At 37.4% G+C, this 19,329-nt stretch overlaps 2 protein-coding genes across 2 annotated transcripts in view; one reads left to right on the forward strand and one right to left on the reverse strand.

Annotated features, from left to right (window-relative positions):
* SEMA3E (semaphorin 3E) overlaps positions 1-19,329 on the forward strand; it is a 265,665-nt gene that overhangs the window by 16,093 nt on the left and 230,243 nt on the right. The gene's annotated exons all lie outside the window — the stretch shown is intronic.
* Positions 9,304-19,069, reverse strand: LOC125965442 (late histone H2B.L1-like). The gene is given in 2 exon segments (XM_049714990.1): positions 9,304-9,677; positions 18,946-19,069. Coding segments are annotated over 2 exon segments (498 nt in total).

Consider the following 19,329-nt stretch of genomic DNA (forward strand, 5'->3'; position numbering starts at 1 on the left):
GGAAAGAAGGGCAGAAGAGAGCACATGAAAGCAAGAGTGGAGCAAGAGGGAGGGGAGTGAGAAAATGAGGGAAGGAAAGGAGGAAGGAAAAGGGAGGGAGGGAGGGAGGGAGGAATCGTTGCTGGAACGCAGAAAATCCAATAACTCCACTTACTCAATTAAGACATGTATTTAGCACTTAGCATTTTATATATCTTATTCCATGTTCCTTCCCCGCAAAATCAATAATTAGAAAAAGACTGGAGTTTAGGAAAGCTTGTGGAATTTTACCCAAATCAGAGAATTTTATTGAAGGTCGGAATTTCAATGACTTAATTGTATCTGTGGCATCCAGACAGGTGGTCAGACACGTTTTTTCAATTGATTTTGTACATTCTCATGGAAAGGGAAATTACTGCCTGATAAGAAGGTCTGTTCCATTTCTGACTGTTCTGATAAGGAGAAAGTGTTTACGTACCTAATCCCAAATCTGACTTACTGTATCTCCCACATTTTAGCCTTGGTTCTTTCCTCTGATGCCATAAGGTCATAAGTCATAACAGACCTCCAAATGTTTAAAGATAGTTCTCATGCCCTTAGGTCATGGGTGAATATTCTTCATGCCATGATTGTCCTGACTGATATCAGCATTCTGATCAGGTTCCTGTTTGTTAATTTCCCCCTTAAACTCTGAGCACCACAGTCAACACTCAAGAGATCCCCGACTTGTTCACGGAACTGTGGTGCTGCTAACTGGTGACTTTATTTATGAAAGCCACCTGAGTTGACAGCAGCTTATTTGACAAATGTGCCAGCCTTTTGGTTTATGTTGAAATGACTGTCAGTTTTTCCAAGGGTTTTTCACATAGACTCTAAGCCAGCTCTTTCCTTTATTTCACATGTGTGGTTTATTTGTTGAAGTTAAGGAAAACTCCCTCCTACTCTGTCCAGTGTAGAATGTGAATCAGAAGCAGAGTAACAGCATGTGGTGCCCTGCCTGGACAAGGACATGAGCTCTGGAGTGAAACATTCCTAATTGCAGACTATTTCTGCTGTTGTGTGTTCTCACTTAATTTTCTTAACATCCGTGTGCACATTTATTGTCTTTAGGAAACTAGCTAGTTAGGAGAGATGAAAGTTGCATTCGTTGTAGAAATTCTTTTAACGTATTTTAAAATTTTAAAATACACATTTAGTGGACTCGTTCTAAAATGTCAGTATTTGGAAGAAGTGTAATGCACATAAAAGACAATTTTTAAATTAGAATATATAAAATGTATGCTTTTGGCTTTCAAGGTTGGTGTAGACCAATAAATGTAATTGCTGATTTTCTTTATAAATATAAAATAATTTGTATAATTATAGTAAATGAAAGGTTCCTTTGAAATTCCTTAATATGAAAAAATAAAACAGTCTTCCTTCACTGCTAAAATAAACAGGAGACTTTTAAATGTCTTAACAATTTTTATTTAAAAAGAATCTGGAATGGTCACCACAACAGAATGGCAGAATTAAAATACCATCATAGCTGTGATTGCTTAATTTTGTAACTTTAATTTGCTGTCATTTTGTAGATTTGCCAGTCTCTCTGGGTATTTGTAGAATGTCCTGTAATTTGAAAAACGAGGCATATGATTTTTCAGAATAATGTTTTTCATTAACTCCTTGTAAGTCAAATGGTAAGCTCTGGAAAAATAATTCTGCAGAAGACTTTATATGTTAAAAATAAGCATCATTAAAATTAAATTTAAGAAAACCTATATATATGTGTGTGTGTGTGTGTGTGTGTGTATATATATATATATATATACATTTTAACCAAACTTGTTCTGTTCTTGTTATAGGATTAACTTTATCAAGTGCTCTTTTCCTATATCACTGTATTAGTTTATGACCTGTTTACACTTTTTTGTAATTTTGAATGTAGAGGAAGAATGACTCTAAGAATAGCGTTGAGTCAGGTGGTCATTGAGTTCAAAGAACACTATATATTCAATCAATTTATATGCCTGGTCCCACTAATGTTTTTATGGTCCATCTGCTTTATTACAGTAGCCTCCTGACTGCTATCTTATTGTCAATCCAGTCTACTCTTCATACTACAAGTAGAGTGATCATTAAAAATGTAAATCTTACTCATTTCAACTCCCCCCAGTAAATATTTAATGGAAGAATAGACATGGATTTTTAGAGAAAACACACTCCTTTTGGCATGGTACACTAGGCTTTTTGTGATGTGAACCCTGTTTATTTTTCCCCTTCTTTTTGCTTTGCATCTTTTTTGAGTTCCAATCTTCAGTGATACTGAGCTCCATGATTTTCTGGCCATCTGTCAAGCTTTTCCTCGCTCTGGACCTTTGTATATTGCTTCTTCCTAGAATGCCTTTTCCTTTTGTCTCCATTCTCCCTTCCTGTGCTGCTTACTCTTAATGTCTGCTCATTCTTAGGACTCGATTTAGACATGGTAGGCTTTTCCAGTCATCCTTTAACCTCCACAGCACTCCATGCATACTTTACAACAATTATTTACTGTATTCCAATTGTCTCTTAATCTATTAAGTTTACTAGGATGAACTCGTTAGGAATAGGGGCAATATTTTATTCATCACTATGTCACAAACACATATCACAATATCTAGAAAATAGTAAGAACTTATTAAATATATGGGTGACTGTGTTGTGTTATGGTCAACCTGTCTTTTCTGGGTGCTCGTTCTACCCAAGAAACATGTGGGAAAAGCTAAACTTCAATGGCACAAAGGAATCTTTCTCTACCCTAGGAGGGCCATAGATAGCCTGTTCCCAGACAACTCCAAATTTATTCACAAATACGGTATCCATAAACTTAATCAATTTTAGGTTGGTGTTATTTTTTTCTTGTTGTGGAAGAATACTTTTTAGGGGCTACTCTACTATGTATGAATTCCAGATCATTGTCTTTGTTGGATAAGATCTACTACATGAAGCTACCTTTTAAAAAACCCATCAAACAGTGATTTATAATTTCCTCTTTCATAAAATCACTTAGTTACCAGTGTATCCAAATTACAAACTCTGATAAAGGAAATGGAAGCTCTTTATATTCTATGACACAGTTATGGAAAAATATTTGCTGTGGTTAGTTTCATCCCTTTATGGTTAACCTCCTAAGGGCATTTATTGGCCCTCATATATGAAATGGAAATTGGTCATTCTCAAAAGAGGATTATATATATTCGATAAATTCCACTGCAAAGTGAAGATTATATAGGAATATAAAACATAAAAGATATAAAAATATTTTAATGATGAAAAGGAATTTATTGACTATAAAATATTTTAAATTATGCTAAAATATATTTTACACTTTGTATTTCCTATTTAAAATATTCTTAACATATATTTTGGAATTTTAACCAAAATAATGTTTAAGATGAAGAATGTAAATAGTGTGAATTGGATTTTTTTTTTTTTTTTTTTTTTTTGCGGTACGCGGGCCTCTCACTGCTGTGGCCTCTCCCGTTGTGGAGCACAGGCTCCGGACGCGCAGGCTCAGCGGCCATGGCTCACGGGCCCAGCCGCTCCACGGCATGTGGGATCTTCCCGGACCGGGGCACGAACCCGTGTCCCCTGCATCGGCAGGCGGACTCTCAACCACTGCGCCACCAGGGATGCCCTGAATTGGAATTTTTGAAGAATATTTCTTGACAGAGCTGGGATCTCAGATCTCATCTGGGCCTTGAAGGACAGGTAGGACTTCAGGAAACAGAGAATGAAGAGGAGGGTATTTCAGGCTGATGCAAAGGCAAAAGTGATGTGGAAGTTGTGGCTTTTCAGGAGAAAGCTCGACTTTTGAAAAAGAACAGGGAATACCATTGAGTAAGTAGACTGGTGCCATTTTACCAGATTCTATCTTTCTGTTAGAAGATACAGAAGTGTGACAAATTGTGGTTTTTATAGAATAAAAATTCAAATATAGTTACTTTTCCTATTCTGGCAAAATGTCCCATCTTAGAACTAGTTATGTCCAACATGAGATATATGGTGTTTCTATTTGATCTAGAATGTGCTTGTACAAAAATTAGGAAATGCAAAAACATGTTTTTTTAATGGAAAAGAGGTCATAACACGAACGACAATTGCCCTTGCTACTTACATCAAGTTTTGTAATAATCCAGATATGTCTATATTGTGTGTCACAATTGCTGCCGTAGTTGGAAATGTTTTTGCAGTATGTATACTCCCATTTGCCAAAAGCTTAAGAAAATAGACTCACACATAATTAACAGCAGCTATTTTCCCCCAGCTGAACCTAATGATTGAAATCACAAATCGTTGGAAAAGGACCCTAACAAATTCACTAGTTCATGGTCTGATTTCTTCAAGGGCATATGTTTAACCAACGACAGCATAGGTACTTACTGAGGACTTTTTTTTTTTCCTTTTTTAAATCAAGCTAATCCATTTTACTAACTTTAGGCAGGATTGTTTAAAACCTTGCCTGATGAAAAAATTCCATTTAATAAATAAAACCCTCTGGAGAGAGAGAGATTCCACAGCAAGCCCGTAGTACTGAGCAAAGCTTAGCGGTTTTTTATTATATCTAAGGTAACTCCCCCATGCTTCTTCCATTTAAGACCATTTTCTCTAGTGTCGTGTGGTTCACTTACAATAGAATTGTTTTATAGTTGCTCTAGTCTGCCTTTAGGTGGGAAGGTGTGGGTGTATGTGTACAAAACTCTGTCCTTGAGTGTTAAAAACAATGATGGAGATCTATAAAGTGTGGCATTATTAAGTTATTCTTTTTATGACCTTAGAAGTTTCATGTCATTTTCACCTATAAAGTGCCTTTCTTTAAAAAGAGAAACAGACTTCTTCTCCTGCCAGCTTCAAGGAGCCTCCACGTTCACACACAGCTGCCCACATCATAGTAGAGCCCATCTGAGCCTGTTTTTTTCTCTGAGCCATAGTCTAAGCTCTTATATTTTCCCTACATTTTTCTTATCATCATTGTTTTATTCTCTCTGTACATCCCTCAATGCCACGCTATCTGCTAAGTAGGGGGTTTAAAAACAACCTTATGTGAATTAAATGTTATCCATAATGTAAACTTTATAAACAATATATTAACATTTTAGAACTGTTTGGAGGCATCAAATCTCAAATTAAGGGTAACAGTGGTAGTAATTTCAGATTACTTGTAGAGATATACGATATATGGTATCACAGAAACCCTGAGAACAGTGCTGGACACAGAGAAAGTGCTAAACTGATATTAGCTCCTGTTTTTAGCTGTGATGAAGATGGTGACAGTGGTGGTCTTGTCTAAACACGTCAGAGTACAGGCTGTATTGTATTCATTTGTATTTTCTGCAGGGAATGTAGTGCTTTGCTCTATCCATAGATATATTCAATACATACATGTATTCAGTAAGTATGCATTTGATTCAACCACATAAAATCCTCTACTTAAGAATGATAGGAAGTTACTTAGACATTTACGTTTTGTGAAGAATCATTTGAACGGTTTATTAATCTTTGAATTCTTCATTGTATGCATGATAGAACTGTACCTTCTTACCTCCCCTTGGAGGTTAACATGGCTTTGTGACTTGATTTGGTCAGTTAAATGAGGTCAGAATTGACAAATGCCACTTCCATGCAAAAACCTTCAAAATTAAGACCAAGAGTGTGATTTGTAACGTTTCCTTTTCCAGCCTCAGCAGTCACAAATGCACTTGCCAAGATGGAGGCTCTGGTACCCTGGGTCCCAGACTTACTTGATAAGCAGGGTCCCACTTGAAGACTTGCCTTGGTTACATAAACTGAGCTAGAAATAAACATCTGTTCTTTGAAGCCACGGAGATTTCCGGGGTTTGGGGGGTTTTTTGTTTGTTTTTAACATCTTTGTTGGAGTGTAATTGCTTTACAATGGTGTGTTCGTTTCTGCTGTATAACAAAGTGAATCAGCTGTACATATACATACATCCCCATATCTCCTCCCTCTTGTGTCTCCCTCCCACCCTCCCTATCCCACCCCTCTAGGTGGTCACAAAGCACCGAGCTGATCTCCCTGTGCTATGCGGCTGCTTCCCACTAGCTATCTATTTTACATTTGGTAATATATAAGTCCATGCCACTCTCACTTCATCCCAGCTTACCCTTTCCCCTTCCCATGTCCTCAAGTCCATTCTCTACGTCTGACTCTTTATTCTTGTCCAGCCCCTAGATTCTTCAGAAGGTTTTCTTTTCTTTTTTTTTTAGGTTCCATATATATGTGTTAGCATATGGTATTTGTTTTTCTCTTTCTGACTTACTTCACTCTGTATGACAGACTCTAGGTCCATCCACCTCACTACAAAGAACTCAATTTTGTTTCTTTTTATGGCTGAGAAATATTCCATTGTATATATGTGCCACATTTTTATCCATTCATCTGTCGATGGACACTTAGGTTGCTTCCATGTCCTGGCTATTGTAAATAGAGCTGCAGTGAACATTGTGGTACATGACTAGGATTAATCTCCAAAAGTTACAAGCAGCTCATGCAGCTCAATATCAAAAAAACAAACACCCCAATCCAAAAGTGGGCAGAAGACCTAAATAGACATTTCTCCCAAGAAGATATACAGATTGCCAACAAACACATGAAAGAATGCTCAACATCACTAATCATTAGAGAAATGCAAATCAAAACTACAATGAGATATCATCTCACACCAGTCAGAATGGTCATCATCAAAAAATCTAGAAACAATAAATGCTGGAGAGGGTGTGGTGAAAAGGGAACCCTCTTGCACTGTTTGTGGGAATGTAAATTGATACAGCCACTATGGAGAACGGTATGGAGGTTCCTTAAAAAACTAAACATAGAACTACCATACAACCCAGCAATCCCACTACTGAGCATGTACCCTGAGAAAACCGGGGTTGTTTTTTATTGCAGCCCAACCTGTCCTCTCTTGACTGACAATTGGCAACACATTTATTTGGGAAGAAAACATTTTTGCTCCTAGACATGACTAAGCAAACTGTTTTTTTCCACACACAAATAAATTATGTTCAGGTGTCACTCTGCATAACCGACTGTGCCGTGCCACCTTTCTCTATACTACATGTGGTGAAATTCTTTCCTTACAAGGAAGAAACATAGCATCTGTTGTATTTGAACAGGAAAACATCTTCTGGCTGGCTGTCCACAGTGCTGAATCGGGAATGTAATCTGTCTGGCTGTTTGTCTCCTGGATTGCAGGACTTTGGAGGAACGCGAGCAGCTAGACTTACCTATGTAATTGTTGTCTTATCCTCCTTTTTCTCTTGGCTTACCCATTAGAAAGTATAGAGTGAAGTGACAACTTGTGACAGGTATAGTTGTTAAATAATCACGTGGGACTTTCCAGAGCAAACACAGCAACTCCTTTGTCTTAGTAACAGCAAGGAAGACTGAAGGGTGGAGAAAATAATCCTCATTTCCACAGACTTGGTAATTCTCTGAGAGATTCAACCATATTTCTTGAATTCTTGTTTCCCTGCCTTTACATATGAATATTGTTTTATATTTTAAATGCTTTAAAAGATGCTGCATCCTTAGAAGTCATTTTTGTTGCGTTTTTTCAGTAAATGATTACAATGAAAATTACATTTCCTATTCTCTAATGGTAAGGAGTAGGAAACTGGGATGAAATATGTAGTTTTAGTGACAACTAAGAGAGATATATGAAAAAATATTATTTTCAATTTGTTTACACCATCCTCAAGAGTACTGGTCTTGTGTTTGTTCTTATTTTTTTACAATAGTTTTACTATCTTGGTGTTAAGAGTGAAAAATTATGATCAAAAGTTGACATATGGATTGTAGAATACAAAAGACTATTAAATGCAGAAAAAGTACAAATAATCTTCATTCAAAAGCTTTGTTAAGTGTATTAATATGGATTATTTTTAGGCTTGAATTCTTATTCTCATATCATATTAGACTAAATCTGTTTCTCTGTGTAGGTGGTAAATAAGGCTCCTTCTTAGTTCAATTTTAGATAAAATGAGTAAAGAGAGTACTTTCTGAAAACAGTAATCATTCCATATTTTGTGGTTTACAGTGCTCCATTAAAAATAGCGTGATAGGGGCTTCCCTGGTGGCGCCGTGGTTGAGAGTCCACCTGCCGATGCAGGAGACACGGGTTCGTGCCCCGGTCCGGGAAGATCCCACATGCCGCGGAGCGGCTGGGCCCGTGAGCCATGGCCGCTGAGCCTGCGCGTCCGGAGCCTGTGCTCCGCAACGGGAGAGGCCACAACAGTGAGAGGCCCGCGTACCGAAAAAAAAAAAGCATGATATTGTTAGGTCTATTTTAAGCAATCATACAGTCTGATTCACAAAGGAGAATTGACAATTCCTTCCCATGTTTTATTACTGTATGTCTTAGATTGCATTCTGTATGCTGTTTTTTTATTGATGGGAGGATGGTGAGAAAGACAGGATGGATTAAATGGATTCATTGGGAGACACTACAGAACATAAGTTTCTGTTGGTTTCAGGTTTTAGAGTAGTCAAGAAGTTAGGGTGCTTCTTCCAATATGAATAAAAATTACTCTTTTTAAGTACCTACTTTGTGCTCAATGATTTAGATGCATCACCTCAAATCCTCCAAATACCTTTGTATTATTATTCATATTTTATGAGTAAGCTAAAAGAGGCTCAGTTGTTTAAATGCCTTCCCCAAGTGAAGCCGTGTAGCTAGCAAATAACAAAACTGGATTCAAACCCAGTGTCTGTACTGTTTGAATACAACAGGCTGAATTATGGGTGTGGGTTTTGAAAGATTATTTCCCCTTAGTATGTCAAAGTGTCTTTCTCAGTGGTGTGCAGATTTGTCATTACATTTACTACCTGTCTCAATCCTTCATCTGTAAGGTACCCATCTCCTTTATAGGATTGTTCTTTGGATTAATTTGAATATTAAAGCTTAAATCACAGTGCTTGTTATAGTAAGATCTTAGAATTTTAAGTATTTACTGAGAATATGAGAACATATGGTTAGAAGGAACTGTATTATTACTGTGCTTTAGCTCTGAAATAAATAAATATATATTTAAATATTTAAATAAACAAATATATATTTATTTAAATAAGTATATATTTATGTATTTGAGGGGGGGACAGTTTTCCTTTATTTTTTTTCACAAATTAAATCAGAGGACCCAGAGACCCGGTGTGTAGCACCAAGTGTCCTGTTGCAGCAGGTACTTCTCAGATACCTTGTCTTCCAACCCAGCCCTCTGACATATCCAGTTTTTTTTGACAAGTGCAATCATTTCAACAACAGGGCCGTTCAGATCCACTTCATGTATTCAAAAGCTCTTCCGAGAGGATCTCTGCTTGACTGCTTCAAGGATCTCCCTGCTGGTAATGGCTTTTCAGTGGTTATAGAAGGACAGTCTCACTGCCTCCAGGCTAACCCATTCCAGTTGCTGATCCTTCAGAAAGCCCAGTGCATCCAAGACCCAGAAACACCTGCTGAAGTCTGGGTGGGTTTGCTTTAGGATTTTCCCCATGAAACTAAAATAGATCTGCTTCTTCCTCCTCTTCTTCCCAAAGGCTGAACTGGCCCATTCGTATTTCATTTTGTGTGGGATATAAATTGTAATCTTCTTAGGAAATTGTAGTCCACGAAGCAAATGAAGTGCGCATGGAGGGCTTAATCCATGTAACTCAGACCACTGGCCTAATGATTGAGATATATATAGATGCTACTTGTTGAGTAACACTCTGAATAAAAATCAATAAAGTAGATGAAAGAAGATAGAATGTGTCAAGGGTTCTGCTTTATATAGGGTGATCAGAAAGAGTGTCTCTGTTGAGTGATATTTCAGTAGAGAACTAAAAGAAATATGGAAGCTTAGGAGGAAAACATTATGGACAGAGAGACTGTCAAGTGCAAAGGCATTGAAACTAGAGGGTCATTTATCCATTCTAACAGTGAACTGAGCAGGGAGAAATAGAGGTGAAATTAATGAGGCAGATGGGGAGCTGATCTGTGGGTCTTGTCTACAATGCTGAAGAGCGGGCTTCACCTGCAGGAATAGGAAGCTGTTGGAGTTCTGAGTTACAATGACTTGGTCTGACTTTCAGATTGAAGAGGTCACTGACTATTGGATAAGCAGGTGATAGACTTTAGGGACAAGGTTTGAAACAGAGAAACCAATCTGGAGGGTATTTTAATAGTTCAGGTAAGGGAACTTGGTGGCTTGGAGGTAAGTGGAATTGATGGAGACAGAAAGAAAAGATGTGGATATTGAAAGTAGATCCAACAGAATTAGCTGATAGCTTCTTATGGGATGTAAGAGGAAGAGAGGAACCCAAAAATGATTTCAAGTGTTTTGTCCTAAACAGCTGGAATCGTGGAGTTGCTACTTTCTCATGGGAAATGTTGCTGGAGGAGTGAGTATGCAGAGAGATTGTGTGGTAGCTGAGTGGGGACCTGAGGTCAAGGGGAGTGATGGCTAAACGTGTGTGATGTACCACATGCTTGTCTAGTGAGGGAATGATCTGGTGAGAGGGAACAATTGATGATGCAAAAGAGGGAAGAAAGTCCTTGCGTACGTGAGAGATGGGATTTATTAAAGCAGAGCAGAGGCTGGGCTGTGACAGGAGTGCAGAGGGCAGCAGAGTATAGGAGTATTGATGCAGAGGGTTAGGTAGAATTGATGGTGGTGGAAAAACTGGGGACTTCTCTTTTTACAACTTCTAGTTTCTCACTTATATGTGAAGCCAGGTCCTCCACTGTGGGAGAGGAAGGAGGAAAGGCACGTGTATCATTTTACTGGGGCTGCCAATAACACATACCACAGATGAGGTAGCCTGAACAACTGAAATTTTTTTCCTAGAATTTCGGGATCAAGGTATCAGCCGGATTGGTTTCTTCTAAGGCCTCTCTCCTTGGCTTGGTCATCTGTGCCCTGTGTCTTCACATGGTTTTCCTTCTGTGTCTGTGTCCTAACCTCCTCTTCTTATAAGAATACCAGTCACATTAATTTAGGGGCCATCCTAATTACTTCATTTTAACTTAGTTACCTCTTTAAAGAGCCTATCTCCAAATACAGTCACATTCTGAGGTACTGGGGATTCGAATTTTAACATATAAATTTGGGGGACACAATTCAATCCATAAAAAGGTATTTGAAGTTTGAGGAAAGTATGATATAATTCTCGAGAATGGGCTAGGTACATTTAGGATTGTATGGCAATGTTTCAGTTAATGCTATAAACATGTTCAGTCACAGTCACAGCATTGTAATATTCATAACACTTAAGAAAATCAAGGGATAACTTAAGTTTAAAGTTTTAATAACTCTATTCATGCCAGTTAAATGTAAAAAATATTTTCTGTACATATACTCTAGTTGTATAGAAGATAAAAAAGAATAATAGTAGCTCTAGATTTCTTTACTATGCATACATATGTTCTAGGTATTTTTGCCAAGTGATTTGCATTTGTTATTTCATAAATTATGCCCACAGAGGGTCAAGATTAGAAAACTAGAAAAGCGGGGGAGATAAGTAGAGTGAACTCTCTACATCTTTCAGCCCATGGCCTTCAGACTAAAGTCCAGCTTCTGCTAGTCTCTACAACAGTCTTCTATTCAGTATGAAAAGTCTATGTCTACAGCCGTCTTATATTCAGTATGAAAAATCTATGTGCATTCTCCGCTTTGGGTATTTAATACATAATATGCATTTTTTTCAAAATTTATTTATAGTTTGTCTTTAAATCAAGATTTAATATATTCCACAAATATCTTGATTTTATTTTACAGTTCATTTTAGCAAATTTAAAAATTATTTATACAAATAAAGGGGAATCTCTTTGGCTTTCTTAAAACTTATCCATAATCACTCAGTATGCGATGTTTAATTTTATTACTGTAATGTTTAAAATACAGTAGAAAATGAAGAAAACACATAGCAAATATTTAAGTAGGAGACTAACATACATGATTTCAACATACCTTTTTGTACTATTGATGGGGCATCTTCTGAAAACTCATGGTCATGCTATGTGATCAAATATAATCAGCAGTGGTTAAAAATATTATTCAGAATGGTTTCTTTTAAGAGAGGTGGGACCAATTCTAAGATGGTGGAGTAGAAGAACGTGCGCTCACTCCCTCCTGTGAGAGCACCAGAATCACAGCTAACTGCTGAACAATCATTGACAGGAAGACACTGGAATGCACCAAAAACTGTACCCCACATCCAAAAACAAAGGAGAAGCCACAGTGAGATGGTAGGAGGGGCACAATCACAGTAAAATCAAATCCCATAACTGCTGGTTGGGTGACTCACAGACTGGAGAACACTTATACCACAGAAGTACACCCATTGGAGTGAAGATTCTGAGCCCCACGTCAGGCTTCCCAACCTGGGGGTCCAGCAACGGGAGGAGGAAGTCCGAGAGAGTCAGACTTTGAAGGCTAGTGGGATTTGATTGCAGGACTTTGACAGGACTGGGGGAAAACAGAGACTTCACTCTTGGAGGACACACACCACAGATGTCCATAGTGTGTGCATCAGGACCCAGGGGGAAGGAGCAGTGACCCCCCTAGCAGACTGAACCAGACCTACCTGCTAGTGTTGGAGGGTCTCCTGCAGAGGCAGGGGGCAGCTGTGGCTCACCAAGGGACAAGGACACTGGCAGCAGAAGTTCTGGGAAGTACTCTTTGGCGTGAGCCCTCCCAGAGTCCGCCATTAGCCCCACCAAAGAGCCTGTAGCCTCCAGTGCTGGGTCACCTCAGGCCAAACAACCAACAGGGAAGGAACTCAGTCCCTCCCATCAGCAGATAAGGGGATTAAAGTTTTACTGAGCTCTGCCCACAGCCAGTCCCTCCCTTCGGGAAGCTGGCAGAAGCCTCTTAGATAGCCTTATCCACCAGAGGGCAGACAACAGAAGCAAGAAGAACTACAATCCTGCAGCCTGTGGAACAAAAACCACATTCACAGAAAGACAGACAAAAGGAAAAGGCAGAGGACTATGTACCAGATGAAGGAACAAGATAAAACCGCATAAAAACAACTAAATGAAGTGGAGATAGGTAACCTTCCAGGAAAAGAATTCAGAATAATGATAGTGAAGATAATCCAGCACCTCAGAAAAAAAATGGAGGCAAAGGTCGAGAAGATGCAAGAAATGTTTAACAAGTACCTAGAAGAATTAAAGAACAAACAGATGAACAATACAATCACTGAAATGAAAGATACAGTAGAAGGAATCGATAGCAGAGTAACTGAGGCAGAAGAACAGATAAGTGACCTGGAAGACAGAATGGTGGAAATCACTGCTGTGGAACAGAATAAAGAAAAAGAATGAAAAGAAATGAAGACAGCCTAAGAGACCTCTAGGACAACATTAAATGCACCAACATTCCCATTATAGGGGTCCTAGAAGGACAAGAGAGAGAGAAAGGACCTGAGAAAATATTTGAAGTGATTATAGTTGAAAACTTTCTTAACATGGGAAAGGAAATGGCCACCCAACTCCAGGAAGCGCTGAGAGTCCCAGGCAGGATAAATCCAAGGAGAAACACGCCAGGACACATAGTAGTCAAACTGATGAAAATTAAAGACAAAGAAAAATTATTAAAAGCAACAAGAGGAAAACGACAAGTAACATACAAGGGAACTCCCATAAGGTTAACAGCTGACTTCTCAGCAGAAACTCTACAAACCAGAAGGGAGTGATACGATATATTTAAAGTGATGAAAGGGAAGAACCTGCAACCAAGATTACTCTACCCAGCAAGGATCTCATTCAGATTTGATGGAGAAATCAAAAGCTTTACAGAGAAGTGAAAGCTAAGAGAATTCAGCACCACCAAACGAGCTCTACAATAAATGCTAAAGGAACTTCTCTAAGTGGGAAACACAAGAGAAGAAAAACACCTACCAAAACAAAACCAAAACAATTAAGAAAATGGTAATAAGAACATACATACTGATAAATACCTTAAATGTGAATGGATTAAATGCTCCAACGAGAAGACACAGGCTTGCTGAATGGATACAAAAACCAGACCCATATATATGCTATCTACAAGAGACCCACTTCAGACCTAGGGACACATACAGACTGAAAGTGAGGGGATGGAAAAAGATATTCCATGCAAATGGAAATCAAAAGAAAGCTGGAGTGGCAATACTCATATCAGATAAGATAGAAGTTAAAATAAAGAATGTTGCAAGAGACACTACATAATGATCAGGGGATCAATCCAAGAAGAAGATATAACAATTATAAATATATATGCACCCCACTACATAAGGCAAATGCTAAGAGCTATAAAAGAGGGAATTGACAGTAACACAATAATAGTGGGGGACTTTAACACCTCACTTACACCAATGGACAGATATCCAGACAGAAAATTAATAAGGAAACACAAGCTTTAAATGACACAATAGACTAGATATATTTAATTGCTATTTAGAGGACATTCCATCCGAAAACAGCAGATTACACTTTCTTCTCAAGTGCACATGGAACATTCTCTAGGATAGATCATATCTTGGGTCACAAATCAAGCCTTGGGAAATTTAAGAAAATTGAAGTAATATCAGGCATCTTTTCTGACCACAATGCTATGAGATTAGAAATAAAATACAGGGAAAAAAACGTAAAAAACGCAGACACATGATGTTAAACAATATGTTACTAAATAACCAAGAGATCACTGAAGAAATCAAAGAGGAAATCAGAAAATACCTAGAGACAAATGACAATGAAAACATTACAATCCAATACCTATGGGATGCAGCAAAAGCACTTCTAACAGGGAAGTTTATAGCAATACAATCCTACCTCAAGAAACAAGAAAAATCTCAAATAAACAATCTAACCTTACACCTAAAGGAACTAGAGAAAGAAGAACAAACAAAGCCCAAAGTTAGTAGAAGAAAAAAAATCGTAAGGATCAGAGCAGAAATAAATGAAATAGAAACAAAGAAAACAATAGCAAATATCAATAAAACTAGAAGCCGTTCTTTGAGAAGGTAAACAAAATTGATAAATCTTTAGCCAGATTCTTCAAGAAAAAGAGGGAGAGAACTCAAATCAGTAAAATTAGAAATGAAAAAGGAGAAGTTACAATGGACACTGCAGAAATACAAAGCATCATAAGAGACTACTGTAAGCAACTCTATGCCAGTAAAATGGGCAACCTGGAAGAAATGGACAAATTCTTAGAAAGGTATAACCTTCCAAGACTGAATGAGGAAGAAATAGAAAATATGAACAGACCAATCACAAGTAATGAAATTGAAACTGTGATTAAAAATCTTCCAACAAACAGTATTTGTCTTTCTCTTTCTGACTTACTTCACTCTGTATGCCAACAAACGGAAGTCCAGGACCAGATGGCTTCACAGGTGAATTCTATCAAACATTTAGAGAAGAGCTAACACCCATCCTTCCCAAACTCTTCCAAAAAATTGCAGAGGAAGGAACACTCCCAAACTCATTCTACAAGGCCATCATCACCCTGATACCAAAACCAGACAAAGATACTACAAAAAAAGAATTACAGACCAATATCACTGATGAATATAGATGCAAAAATCCTCAACAAAATACTAGCAAACAGAATCCAGCAACACAGTAAAAGGATCATACACCATGATCAAGTCGGATTTATCTCAGGGATGCAAGGATTCTTCAATATACACAAATCAATCAATGTGATGCACTGTATGAACAAACTGAAGAATGAAAACCATATGAACATCTCAATAGATGCAGAAAAAGCTTTTGACAAAATTCAACACCGGTTTATGATAAAAACTCACCAGAAAGTGGGCATAGACGGAACCTACCTCAACATAATAAAGGCCATATACAACAAATCCAAAGCAAACATTATTCTCAATGGTGAAAAACTGAAATCATTTCCTCTAAGATCAGGAACAAGACAAGGATGTCCACTCTCGCCACTGTTATTCAACATAGTTTTGGAAGTCCTAGCCATGGCAATCAGAGAAGAAAAAGAATTAAAAGGAGTATAGATTGGGAAAGAAGAAGTAAAACTGTCACTGTTTGCAGATGACATGATACTATATATAGATAATCCTAAAGATGCCACCAGAAAACTACTAGAGCCAATCAATGAGTTTGGTAAAGTTGCAGGATACAAAATTAATGCACAAAAATCTCTTGCATTCCTATATACTAACAACAAAAGATCAGAAAGAGAAATTAAGGAAACAATTCCGTTCACCAGTGCAACAAAAAGAATAAAATACCTAAGAATAAACCTACCTAAGGAGGTAAAAGACCTGTACTCAGAAAACTGTAAGACACTGATGGAAGAAATCAATGATGACACAGACAGATGGAGAGATATACCATGTTCTTGGATTGGAAGAATCAATATTGTGAAAATGACTATACTACCCAAAGCAATCTACAGATTCAGTGCAATCCCTATCAAATTACCAATGGCATTTTTTACAGAACTAGAACAGACAATCTTAAAATTTGTATGGATACACAAAAGACCCTGAATAGCCAAAGCAATCTTGAGGGAAAAAAACGGAGTTAGAGGAATCAGACTCCCTGACTTCAGACTATACTACAAAGCTATAGTAATCAAGACAATATGGTACTGGCACAAAAACAGAAATATAGATCAATGGAGCAGGATAGAAAGCCCAGGGATAAACCAGTCAACTACTCTCTGGCAAAGGAGGCAAGGATATACAATTGAGAAAAGGCAGTCTCTTCAATAAGTGGTGCTGGGAAAACTGGACAGCTACATGTAAAAGAATGAAATTAGAACACTCCCTAACACATACACAAAAATAAACTCATAATGGATTGATGACCTAAATGTAAGACTGGACACTATAAAACTCTCAGAGGAAAACATAAGAAGAACACTGTTTGACATAAATAACAGCAAGATCGTTTTTGACCCACCTCCTATAGTAATGGCAATAAAAACAAAACTAAACAAATGGGACCTAATGAAACTTAAACACTTTTGCACAGCAAGGGAAACTGTAAACAATACGAAAAGACAACCCTAAGAATGGGAGAAAGTATTTGCAAATGAATCAACGGACAAAGGCTTAATCTCCAAAATATATAAACAGCTCATGTAGCTCAATATTAAAAAAAACAAACGACCCAATTAAAAAATGGGCAGAAGACCTAAATAGACATTTCTCCAAAGAAGACATACAGATGGCCAAGAAGCACGTGAAAAGCTGCTCAACATCACTAATTAGTAGAGAAATGCAAATCAAAAGTACAATGAGGTATCACCTCACACCAGTTAGAATGGGTATCATCAGATACCAAACTACAAACAACAAATGCTGGAGAGGCGTGGAGAAAAGGGAACCCTCTTGCATTTTTGGTGGGAATGTAAATTGATACAGCCACCATGGAGAACAGTATAGATGTTCCTTAAAAAACTAAAAACTACCGTAGACCCAGTAATCCCACTACTGGGCATATACCCTGAGAAAACCATAATTCAAAACGAGTCATGTACCACAGTGTTCATTGCAGCTCTGTTTACAATAGCCAGGACATGGAAGCAACCTAAGTGTCTATCGACAGATGAATGGATGATGAAGATGTGGCACATATATACAATGGAATATTACTCAGCCATAAAAGGAAACGAAATTGAATTATTTGTAGAGATGTGGATGGACCTAGGGATTGTCATACAGAGTGAAGTAAGTCAGAAAGAGAAAAACATATCGTATATTAACATATATATGTGGAATCTAGAAAAATGTTCCAGATGATCCGGTTTGCAAGGCAGAAATAGAGATACAGACGTAGCGAACAAATGTATGGACACCAACGGGGGAAAGCGGGGTGGAGGGGTGGTGGTGGTGGGATGAGTTGGGAGATTGGGATTGACATATGTACACTAATATGTATAAAATAAATAATAAGAACCTGCTTATAAATAAATAAATAAAATTCCCCCCAAAATAAGAGGTAAATGAGAGAGAAGAATAAATTGCATATGGTATAATGTTTAAATTATCTTTCTCAATACAAATTGTTAGACATTTTTCTATATTTTCTCAATACTTAGAAATATGTCAGATGGCTTTACTTTTACTTCTTGGCGGGCGTCCCTTGAATCCTTAAAATGAATGAAATTTTATGCTGCAAGTTGTACCACAGTGTACTTTCCTTTCACTTAGCTCTCTCACACAGTGAGACTTGGGATTTTACCAACTTTGAATGCTTATCTGTACTCGTAGCCGTTTGGGTTGCATGCCATTTGAAAACCAGATGAATACTATGGATTCTTTAGAAAAATTCAAGACTTTGCATGTACATTCAAAACATTGCATCCAGATTCAAGCAATTCATGGATTCCCATAAGACAGCCCGTGAATATCCATGGCCTTCAGATTATAGTGCTTCTAGACTAATGGTAATAGCCTGGTTATACCAATTATGACTTATCTTGATGGAATATAATGTATAACAGGAACAGGGGGATGTTTATGATGAACTGAAGCATGACGAAAGCGAAACACAAAGTTATATATGTACTATGATTACAATGATATAAACTACACATCTCGACAAAACATTTTTAAACTCATATAAAACTAAAGTAACTGTCTAAAAGTAGTAGGATTATGAAAATTTTTCTTTTAAAAATTTCTTATTTTTAAAAATGCTATATTGTTTTGTATTAAAAATAATATAGCAATAGGAGAAACCTACAAAAGAGATAATGTATAACCTGGACAAATGCAATCATTCCTTAGGTGCTCATTGAACATCATTCTTTTCTTCTTTTCTTTTTATCATCTTCCTTTTTGTTCTCTTGACTGAAGCTAAAATAATCATAAAAAAAAATTCAGTCTGGTTATACCACCTCTGCAATTAAAGCTACTCAGTAGCTTCTGACTATGGTCTCCAAGTCTCCTTTTCATGAGATGGCCTTTGCCCATCTCCCTACATTTCCCCCACTTCACTAGCCTTTCCCAGAAAAAGCCTACTCCTCCTTGCCTCTCTGCCTCTACACTCGACTTTGCACATTCATCCTCTGGTTCTCCTGCTCTCCTCTCCTCAATGTTACTCATCCTTTAGATTTCAGCTCCAACTTTACTTGTTAAGGAAAGATCCTATTTATTCTCCAGCTTGAGAACAGTACTGCGTTATTCACACTTACAAGCATTCTGATTTTAATTTCATAGATTTTTTTGTGGAAGGAATGACTAATAAACCCACAAGACAGTTCATATTTTTTGTAAAACATTAAAAGATTAAAAACATGGAGGTTTTTTTTACATAAATATAGATAATACTGAGAGCAAAGCATTCCAATTGACTAATTTAATCA

This window comes from Orcinus orca, chromosome 9 (assembly GCF_937001465.1).
Source record: "Orcinus orca chromosome 9, mOrcOrc1.1, whole genome shotgun sequence".
NCBI lineage: Eukaryota > Metazoa > Chordata > Mammalia > Artiodactyla > Delphinidae > Orcinus > Orcinus orca.